Raw genomic sequence first — 11545 nt, forward strand, 5'->3', positions numbered from 1 at the left:
ATAATTACCCAGAGGGAAACAGCTGGAGACGCGCACGGCTCTTTATGTGTCAGCAGCGCGGCAGCTGCGGCCAACAGCCCGGCGCAACAGGGCGCAGAGTCAAGGGTTTAATTTCATACTCGATGCGGCAGTTTTACACGCATCTCAGTGTTTATGACTTCATATATCCTTAAGTATGTGTTGTACACTGACATAATTTTGCAGGTACATTCAGCAGTATACTTGAACACTGTCCGCAAATTGTGTCGCGAATACAGTAGGCAGTAAAGAAGTAATAAATTATAACGTCATGCCTAATACGCCAACGAACAGCGAAAATGTTGTGAGCGATAAACTTGTCTTTTTTTTCCTTTTATCGTTATGTGGGGCGAGGGTGTCAGCAGAAGAGTTTCGTTAAGGTCTGAAATTACCCTACTGGCCATTAAAATTGCTAAACCACGAAGATGACGTCCTACACACGCGAAACTTAACCGACGGGATGAAGATGCTATTATATGCAAATGATTAGCTTTTCAGACCATTCACACAAGCTTCGCGCCGGTGGCGACACCTACAACGTGCTGACATGAGGAAAGTTTCCAACCGATTTCTCATACACAAACAGCAGTTGACTGTCGTTGCCAGGTGAAACGTTGTTGTGATGCATCCTGTAAGGAGGAGAAATGCATACCATCACGTTTCCGACTTTGATAAAGGCCAGATTGTAGCCTATCGCGATTGCGGTTTATCGTATCGCGACATTGCTGTTCGCGTTGGTCGAGATCCAATGACTGTTAGCAGAATATTGAATCGGTGGGTTCAGGTGCCACTAGCAGTCGTGATGACAGGCATCTTATCCGCACGACTGTAACGGATCGTGGAGCCACGTCTCGATCGCTGAGTCAACAGATGGGGACGTTTGCAAGACAACAACCATCTGCACGAACAGTTCGACGACGTTTGCAGCAGCATGGACTATCAGCTCGGAGACAATGGCTGCGGTTACCCTTGACGCTGCATCACACACAGGAGTGCCGGCGATGGTGCACTCAACGACGAACCTAGGCGCACGAATGGCAAAACGTCATTTTTTCGGTTGAATCGAGGTTCTGCTTTCAGCATCATGATGGTTGCATCCGTGTTTGGCGACATCGCGGTGAACGCACATTGGAAGCGTGTATTCGTCATCGCCATACTGGCGTATCACCCGGCGTGATGGTATGGGGTGCCATTGGCTACACGTCTCGGTCACTTCTTGTTCGCATTGACGGCACTTTGAACAGTGGACGTTGCATTTCAGATGTGTTATGACCCGTGGCTCTACCCTTCATTCGATCCCTGCGAAACCCTACATTTCACCAGGATAATGCACGACCGCATGTTGCAGGTCCTGTACGGGCCTTTCTGGATACAGAAAATGTTCGACTGCTGCCCTGGCCAGTACATTCTCCAGATCTCTCACCAATTGAAAACGTCTGGTCAATGGTGGCCGAGCAACTGGCTCGTCACAATACGGCAGTCACTACTCTTGAACTGTGGTATCGTGTTGAAGCTACATGGGCAGCTGTACCTGTACACACCATCCAAGCTCTATTTGACTCAATGCCCAGGCGTATCAAGGCCGTTAGTACGGCCAGAGGTGGTTGTTCAGGGTACTGATTTCTCAGGATCTATGCACCTAAATTGCGTGAAAATGTAATCACATGTCAGTTCTAGTACAATATATTTGTCCAATGAATACCCGTTCATCATCTCCATTTCTTCTTGATGTAGCAATTTTAATGGCCACTAGTGAATATGCAAAGTTTTTTAGAAGTCACCACGTGCTCTTGTTCTCAAACACTGAATGAATTAAATCTGGGTATTCGCGCGTCGTCACCTACACTTGTTTTCCACCTCCACCCTTACCCCTCTGATAGGTAGATGGTTCTTACCCGCACAACGATTCTTTCCAGACGGTAAATTATATGTGTACCAAGTTGGATTGAAATCCGTCCAGTGGTTTCGGAGGAGATGTGAAACATACACACGTTTTTATAATATATATGAACATCTTACTTTGATTTTCGTATTTGGATGAAATGTAGCCTACGCGGTGCCCATAGCTGCGCTGAAGTTACCAGTGGAAACTCCATAAAAATCCGTCTAGTAGTTTTGCAGATTAGTGTCTTCAGACAGACAGACAAGGAAGCTTTAGTAAAAGTTTAAATCACGATATCTCTTTGTCCGTGATCCGATTTTGGTGAATTAAAGTCTGCACGGTACCCTAAGATATGCTCAAGTTACCTGTGAAAACCTTAGGGAGATTAACATGTTCAAAGGCGAACGACGATTTTTTTGGTTTATTATTAATATAGGTAATTTCAATAACACATCCTATGGAAACAAAATAAAGACATACCACACTGTAAAAGTCGATACACTGTATCTCGTCAGTTCACACGTATAGTTTTATCATGCCCAGTGCTGCTACCCATCGAGGCAGATGCCTCACATCACAATCTGTGGGCGCCAGGTGCCGTTACAAGCAATAGGACTTGTCAGTGTCAAATTCCAGTTAACGTTTATAAATTAAGCATACAGTCATTTTATAAAAGTAATCCATAAGAATTGGAACCGTCATGCTTCAGTTCAAAATGTAGCTTTACATATCTCACAGCATAGGTAAAGTTGTGTGAAGCTCTGCCTTGCATAATCTTACAATAGCCATACATTACGATGTTTATCAACAAAATTGCACATTTTAATTTATGTAGTTTAATATTTGTGAACTGACTGTATACCTAATTTGAGATGTAAATTATAATTTTTAACATAGTATGTCCTGTTCATTATTTTTATTGATTATTTTTTATGAAATAACTGTATACTCAATCTGTAGACGTTGTTTTAAATTTTAGCGTGACAATTTCAATTTTTAGGGATTATTTTTATGAAATGACTGTGTGCTTAATTTATAAATGTTAATTGTAGTTTTACAGATTGCCATTTAAGGCAGGCTTCCTCGCTGAACAGCACTCAGCAGTCGTTGTACAACAGTACGTATGTATTGACGACCTACAGTGTATCGAGTTTTTAAATGTGGTTTGTCTTCATGTTGTTTCTATACAATGTATTTTTGTAATTATTGTAGAAATATTACATCTCATTTTTTTCTGTTTAGGTGAAAGATTCTAATGGTGACTTTGATCGAAACGCGTTAAATTTTATTTTTAAAGAATAAAGATATAAATTAATGATGAAGATGAAGAATTAAATTGATTAGTAACATAGGCCTAGCTTCTTGCTGTATATAACGAAGTGGCTTGGCATAGAGCACCACTTGACAGCGTTTACACCGCAATAGCGGATTCTGGCCACCTTGCCTTTCAGTTTTAGCACATTTCTCGAAACTTTTAGTAACAGTTCCAATTTCATCATTAATAAGGGTTATATGACACTCGTCTTTTCTAGAGCTTTCGAACGCCGTTAAAATGGTGCATCGTTCCGATATAATATCTTCGTTGACATAAGAGTTAAGAATATTAACATTACAATAAAAGTACGTACCACGCTGTATACTATCATTTACCGAAAAGCTCGTTTCGACGTCTTGAACCATCCGAGAAACAAAAGAGATATTTTACGCGACTCACCCTGTATTGCAGGATTTCAGTACCAGTCTTGTTCCCCTCCCAGCTCGCAACTTTTTCCCAAAGATATACGCTATAATGCAGCTCAGAAATAAAGTAATAGTGTTATAGGAAGAGAATGAAATGATGGTCAAAGTAGGCCGTATTTTTTTTTTATCTGTGCGATCGACTAATTTCAATCTTGGGTCATTTTCAAGCACGTATCTTAAGCTTCCAGCTTCATACGTGCTTGAAAATGACCCATGGTTGAAAGAGGTCGATCGCACAGATAATATAGCCTGCTTGGACCATGTCTTCATTTTTAAAACACTCTGAAGCTGTCGACCACAACAAAAATAAAAGTGTTGTAGGATGCATCAGTAATCTCGTACGTGTGAGAGTACTCTGGGCATCTGCTCAAAGAATGGCGTGAGGAGAGCCAACAGGTGTCAACGGACAATTCCCACCTCAAAATGGAAAAAAAAATTCATGTCCGAGTAAATATTTGCTGGCATTGTGCCAAGAATCATAAACGCACGGATTTAAGATTTCAGTGACGTTTCGAACAAAAACCAGTTGTGATGATCTAGAGCACCACTCGGAATAATGTCGGTCTCGACAGCTACGAATAGGTCGATTGTGTACTCGGCGTCAGTAGCTATATGCCTCAGGTCGTGGTTTATATTCCTAGTTACCATACCAGATTTTTTTCATGGGCAGCCAATTCTGAAACGAGGTCCTCTCAGCAGCAAGAGACCAATGAGATACTGTCTTAATAAATAAGCTGAAATATCGAGACGCGAGTTTGATTGTACAACAGGAAGTTTTTGCTTTGACTACATGCAAAAAAAAAAAAAAAAAAAAAAAAAAAAACATGGTTCTAATGGCTCTGAGCACTATGGGACTTAAGTGCTGTGGTCATCAGTCCCCTAGAACTTAGAACAACTTAAACCTAACTAACCTAAGGACATCACACACATCCATGCCCGAGGCAGGATTCGAACCTGCGAGCGTAGCGGTCACGCGGTTCCAGACTGTAGCGCCTAGAACCGCACGGCCACTTCGGCCGGCACTACATGCAGAAAGTTTTATTTACCTCTGTGAATCAAGTACTGTAAGTGCAACCCCAAGGGAGCTGTACTTTTTGGTGACATGCCCACTCTTCCACACATACTGACCACATGTTTTAATGAACAGATTACCCACAATGATAAAATCAGCCGAGAGCGACATCAAATGCTGTGCCCGTGCCAGGAGAAGTCACAGCACCTTGTAGATGTAGACATATCAATTGGCGCGGACGCTACAAACGTATGGCCTCTTTCCTCACTTCTCAGACTAATAGATAAAATATATGGGGTGTCTGAGGGCGAATGGTCAGTATTGAAGGATATGACGGGAACGATTATTCGAAGCAAATCATGAGCTTAAAATGCATACCTTAAGAGCTATGAGCACTTCTCCGTCTTCGGTACTATGAAACATATATCTTTAACTGCAAAATCTTTGTTTTCCATATTTTGGGAAGAGGTAGTATGGACCAAATGACAAAAATCTAGTAAACACAAGTTCCAAAATGCATTCCTTTCTGTAATCAGCTGGCGTTAGCTTCTTTACATCGTAGGTTTCACAGTGCGTGCATGTGGGTCTCTGACTTCTCGGTTCAGGTTTATCATATACTGACTGCAGATACGAACATCACAACCTCTGTCGTGAAATTGCACATGCGCTCTCTCACACACTTACACACACACACACACACACACACAGTTCACATTCGCTTCTCACATCTGATATCGCAACACATAACAAGTAAGAATTTAGAAAAAGTTACTGGTTCTTGTGTTTATCAGGTTTCACTGATTAGGTCGTCTTCCCAACATTCCATGTATCGCAAAATCATACATTAAGATAGGAGATTTTCAATCCTCAAAATATATTGTGCCGTCGACGTTTCTTTCTGTTAGGCCTATTCAGATTGGTGGCGCATGGTGACGTCTTTGCTCAACAGTAACATAATTAATTGTAAATCAATAAGTGAAAGCTATCCGATCAACATTTGTACTATGACGTATTAACTTCAAACAACAGTAAATAGCTGAATTTTCAGGAATGCAGGGCAACAGTTACCTCACACACAAAAATATGGTGGAGCGCAAGACAGGTGGTATATCGTCGTCTGCTATGTTTTTTCTTTTTTTTCCGTTTCTTCTGTGCTACAAAGCGTATGAAGAGGCCATGCATTTTTCATTAGGTTGTTCTCTCTTGGTATACATCGATTTTAGCAGCTATATATCAAGAACATGTGTATGTGCTTTTACTTTCTTCTACCTGTATTTTTTCACACTGAACTTGAAATTACAGCGACTGGGGTGCATGAGCATATAGAAGACATTTCACGTGATTACTTGGAGGAAAAATTACACAATCGTCAGCATACGGTTGACTAAGTGTTTGCCGTTAAAATCACTGTTAGACACAATACGTGTTGAACACAAGAATGTTATTAACCTCTTCTTGTACCATATACTCAGTCCTCCAAAAAGTTACACGTAACTTATATTTTTAAGTCATGAGAGATGATTTTTGCTTCTGAGTGGCCACCTGCATGATTGTGATTGTGCTCTAGCCCGAAATCTTCAATGTGGTGATAGGCTGTTCTGTAGCGTGGGCTGATATAGATCAGGATCGAATGTGACAATATGTCTGTGTGTTGGCGACGCCAACGAATGTGAATACGAAGTAATGGTTGTCATGACGACTGACCTGTAGTGTGACTCGACGTCTACATTCGTTTCGTACTTAACGCACTTTTGCTTCAAAATAGCAAAAACCACAAGGCAGATTCAGGAAAAATATACAATAGACAAATTATTTGCAATCGGTGGAATATGGAATGATTTCAACATACAAAAATGTTTAATACTATCTAATGAGCAAGTTTTTAATAGCTGTTCTCCAAATCGCTTGCAAAGAAATACATTGACATGCAGTTGCTGGTATTTTAAAATGACTACAGATTTATCAGAAACGTCTTTTATTGAAAAACTAGTGCAAAAGAAATTACAAAATAAATGCTCCAACATCTTTTACAAATACGCATTTGGATATTAAGATTTTATTTCTAAACTACATACGAACTTAAAAGTAAATAATACCACTACAGTTGACCAACGCAATTACTTAAAATATCCATCAGCACAGCTGCGGCAGCAGCCTTCAATCATTTCCTTCATGTCACCTCCAAATAAAGCTATGAAACTAAATCTACAGTTAAGAATTTCTTTGGGTAAAACTGGAGCAAAGACATTTATCTTTGGTATAGATGTACATCCATTACTTTTGATTTTAGTTTTGACTCATTCTTAACAATTAACATGCAAAAGATCTTTTAATACACATTTATGTCACATCTAACAACCCACAATAATACATTTATATCATTTAAAACATCAATATCTTCTTCTGTTTCCTTAGTTTTAAGAAGAACCTTAATTTAATGTATATATTTTATATATGTAACAGTAAATGCAACGAAATCTGTGTAGAAACTAAACCGTCTTCTATAGCTCAAGAAACTGTTGATCGCTATGAGGAATTTATTGACACACTGAGAACCATCAGCACCGAGGTGGAATAGGTCCTACTTAAATGGTACATCTCGAGTAATTCAGAAGAGCAACAGTACCAAATCGTGTAAACAAATACTCAATACACTTAGTATAAACACTTTCAGTAGCAAATCGTCACAAATGATAATTAGCTTCGATTACTTAATGACGATCATAATATCTAAAAATGTGACAATTTGCAACCGACACTGTTTATATTAAATATTTTGAAACTTTTACGTTTGCGGCATCTCTCATCCATTATCAAAACAAAATGCAGTATGTTTAGTATAATTGATGCAAACCGATGCCTAGAAACGAACAGTCGACACATCTGTTTTTAATACATCGTCTAAAATTCCACAGCTGATATTTAAAACGATTATATTTGTGAAATTATCAGTGGAGAAATGAAATTAATACTTTTTTTGCAAACTACTCACATGCAGAAGCGAATGAAGCTCACGTAATTGAGATTGTTCGCCAGCAGAATAGAATGTGTTCAACAACCATTTTTGACATGTAAAATAACACTTATCAACGAAGAAACAGCGCAGCTCAATTACAGTAGTAAACTAGCACAACACCACAGTACACGACATCGAACACTTAAAGCGTGACAATTAGTTACCATTTAGTTCAGATTCAAAATATCGTCAGAAGAGATGGGTTGCATGCTTGCGGGAGTCGAAAGAAACAGTCTGCACAGAGAAACAGTACACCTACGAATATGTGCCAAAAATATAACACGAAGTAACTGAAAAATGGTAACAAAGTTACAAAATATGAACACGAGGTCATATTTCACAGAGAATTTCGGGTTATAAAACCTGAAAAAAAAATTCGTATGTTCTAGCATCTAGCTACGGCGATGACAGATCTTCCGTAGGCGATCTGCCGTGACCATCGATGCGGAAAAGTTTTATCTGTGACAAAAGCGGTAGTTGTGAAAAATAGGTTAAAATTTTGAATGTTCAAGGGGACAACGAGTTTTCCATTTCTGTGTTGGCGAAGAGCGCGACACGGCGAAAACCCTACATGATCGTGCAGTGCACCGAGGACACTGAATGCTCTCTATTAGCTTTGTAATTAGCTCGCGCGCAATATTTTGTGTCATAGTTGGCGTTGTTACCCTCGACTGTGGATGGTGCCCGTATATATTAAACGAATTCTCATATCTAATGAGTAAATAGGGACAAAACAAACAGGACAATGGAGTGAAGAATACTGGCAGCTGGCCAGTATATTTTTTTCGAAAGCAGGCGGGCTGATATGCTATGCAAAAGTGTGGGCGGAGATGAAAGGGAAATATGAATGTGATAAAACATTAAAACAGCATGCGTGCTGTTCATGATCGGACATAAAATACGTGGATGGCAAAAGTCGGAATTTACCTTTAGTTGTCGCGCGGCTGATGATTTTGCAGCACTTTGTTCTGTGTAGCGCTCTCGGGCAACGACGGAAATATCTTCGAGTTCACAACACACAAATAACGTAAAAGAAGGCTTAAGCTGCAATGGAACAAACATAAAGAGTCACTTTCCTCAGATAAGGATAAATAGGGGTAAAACACATAGGGCAATCGAAAGAAGAAAACAGACGTCCGGCCAGTGCATTTTTTGGGAAACGTGTGGCGTGATGTGGTACGCACAGCAACTGCGGGTGGATCGTGCGGGGTACACAGGAGCCGAGGAAGGAGTGGTTGGGAGCATTGTGGGTTTGCTTTACTTCTTCTTGCGATCTGCGTTGCACTTGGGGCAGAACCACTTGCCCTTGGGCTTGGTGACGAGACCGACGCACGCGAAGTGGAACCACTCGATGGGGCAATCCGGATTGTCGCAGCCGATCATCTCGCCGTAGGACACCTGGTGGCACAGACAGTAGGTGGGCTCGTTGGGGTCGACGGGCATGTCGAGCACGTCGGAGGGGTGCGCGATGGCGGCGAGGCTGGGCAGCATGCCGCCCACGCCCCCCACGCCGACGGGCACGTCGATGCACTCGACGAGCGAGGAGCCGCCCAAGCCGCTGCACGACGGGCCGGCGCCGCTGCCCGACGCGCTCGACCCGTGCCCAGAGCCGCCCAGCCCGAGGCTGCCCTTCTTGTGCTTCTTGCGGGATCCCTTGGAAGCGACACTCGCCTCCTCCTCGGACGAGCCGTTGCCCGCGCGCTTCTTGCGCTCCTTGTCCTTCAGCTTCTTGCGGCCCTTCTTGCCCGCGTACGCTTCCTCCTGCTGCTGTTGCTGCTGCTGCTGCAGTTGTTGCTGCTGGCTGCGCGAGGTGCTCAGCGCCTTGTCCTGGATCTCGGCCTCGAAGCGGGCCAGGTCGGCGTCCAGCCGGCGGATGTGCTTGTCCACCAGCTCGTACGTCTGGATGGCGAGCTGCACCTTGTCGTCTCCGTACTCCTTGGCCTTGTTGAACAGGTGCTGGATGGTGTTCATCTGCTCCTTGCGCTTGTGCGGCGGCAGCGTCTTGAGCTGGCGCAGGTACTCGCTGGCCATGCGGTCGATGTTGCGCATGAGGCCCTGGGCGCGCGCGTCCAGGTCGCGCATCAGCGTGAAGTTGCGCTGCAGCTCTATGGGCAGGTGCTCCAGGCTGTCCAGGTAGTGCTCCAGGTACAGCGCACACGTCATCGTCGCCGTCTGCATCAGGCCCGCGTCCCTGTGAACCGAGACAAGTCACGCTACAGTCATCTGCCTGCCTACTCCGCTCGCTGCTATAGCACGCGCCGTCGCAACGCGATAGTACCTCGAGATCTGTCTCCAATCCATTTTGTGCTCTGTGACGAAGCCTCTACGATCTGGTTCTCTCGCAGTACTGCGAAATCCTGCAAATACAAACTGGTATTACTCCCTGAGCCATTACAATGCTTCTACGACACATAAACAAACAAATATAGGCGTTCTAGGCCTGGTGCCGTGAGTACCATCACATTCTAAAATATGTTATATGAAAACCCTCCTTTTGGTAAAGATGTTATCAACCTGAAGGTTGGTTTGAACACCACAGTGCTTCACTAAACATAATCCTATTACTGGTGGTTGTAGTTATAGCATGACCTGCAGATCAACATGGATTGCGAGACACTGTGCAACCCGAGATTTTTCACATAAACAAATATAGCCTGAAGGGGGTTCAAAAATAGTTCAAATGGCTCTGAGCAGTATGCAACTTAACTTCTGAGGTCATCAGTCGCCTAGAACTTCGAACTAATTAAACATAACTAAAATAAGGACATCACACACATCCATGCCCGACGTAGGACTCGAACCTGCGACCGTAGCGGTCTCGCGGTTCCAAACTGTAGCGCCTAGAACCGCACGGCCACTCCGGCCGGCGCCTAAAGGGGGAAAATTATTAATTGACAGATAAAAATCTTGCGATTTTCTGGGGATCGAGCCCGAAACCTTTGAATCCGTAAGTAAACATTACCACTGAGCTACAGAGCTCCTTTTACAGTCGGTTAATTTTCCATATGTCACCATCAACACGCCTTGGAGTACTCAGACAGATAACTCAATCGCGTGGACAACGCCACCAAGAACGACTCCAGAACGTCAGCTTAACAAAAGTAAAATGATTATTCTTCGCAGCCTAATATCGACAAATAACTGTATATAGACAACAGACTGGAAGAAAATAGCAAAATAATTGTCTACGCATTTCTTTGAACACCCTCGTCAGAAGGTAGCGACATTGTCCGTAAATTAGGAAGTGAGTACGAGAGGGAACTCGCCGGGGAGCGAGTGGTGGTTTACCTGCGTGAACAGGAGATGCGCCGCGTAGGCTGTGCCGGAACGCACTGGCGTCGGCGGGTGGGAAGGCTACGCCGTCAGCTGACCAGGCAGCGCTCGCGCTCGCCTCCTATTGATCGCACAGCTGCGCCTGCGGAGCCGGCCGACTGCTCCCGAAGCGGCGCGCCCTGTACCACGTGACCCCTGCACGGAGCCCAGCTCCCGTCATTCATTTGCACCGGGAACAGGACCGCGCCTGCGCACTCGCTCTCTCCCGCGCGGGAACATCAGTCACTGATTGCTCCCTTAATTGCATTTGAGCGCTCGAGTTAAAGAATGGGCCACTGCCGGATTCAAACTTTTGACAAAACCGAACTTACGTACTTTCTTGGTGTACTGTAAACAGTACAAAGGGCACACTTGAAAATACCGTTTTATTGCATTTGTTTTAATATAATTAACATTAAAAAATTACGCTTACGATGATATTTATCTTTCAATGGTTGCTTTGGCAGAACAAATTATTAACTCGATGAAAGAATTGTTTAGCTAATACAGAGATTGTTGATAATATTGAGCGACTTCACTATTTCTGGTTTATTTTCACATGTAC

At 43.1% G+C, this 11545-nt stretch overlaps 1 protein-coding gene across 1 annotated transcript; it reads right to left on the reverse strand.

The window, feature by feature from the left end:
- Positions 1-6651: 6651 nt before the first annotated feature.
- Positions 6652-11069, reverse strand: LOC124555547 (inhibitor of growth protein 5-like). The gene is made up of 3 exons (XM_047129502.1): positions 10957-11069; positions 9947-10025; positions 6652-9859 (listed from the first exon to the last, which is right to left on the reverse strand). The coding sequence occupies exons 2-3, from the start codon at positions 9967-9969 to the stop codon at positions 8926-8928; spliced, it is 957 nt and encodes a 318-aa protein (XP_046985458.1). The 5' UTR covers positions 9970-10025; positions 10957-11069; the 3' UTR covers positions 6652-8925.
- Between the last annotated feature and the right edge of the window lie 476 nt (positions 11070-11545).

The sequence above is a fragment of the Schistocerca americana genome, chromosome X (genome assembly GCF_021461395.2).
Source record: "Schistocerca americana isolate TAMUIC-IGC-003095 chromosome X, iqSchAmer2.1, whole genome shotgun sequence".
Classification (NCBI taxonomy): domain Eukaryota; kingdom Metazoa; phylum Arthropoda; class Insecta; order Orthoptera; family Acrididae; genus Schistocerca; species Schistocerca americana.

Bases quoted from the DNA above. Each gene is read 5' to 3' on its own strand.
- LOC124555547 (XM_047129502.1), bottom strand. From the start codon at position 9,969: ATGGATTGGAGACAGATCTCGAG. The intron at 9,860-9,946 runs GTACTATCGCGT...CTCGGTTCACAG, and splicing joins GATTGGAGACAGATCTCGAG to GGACGCGGGCCTGATGCAGA.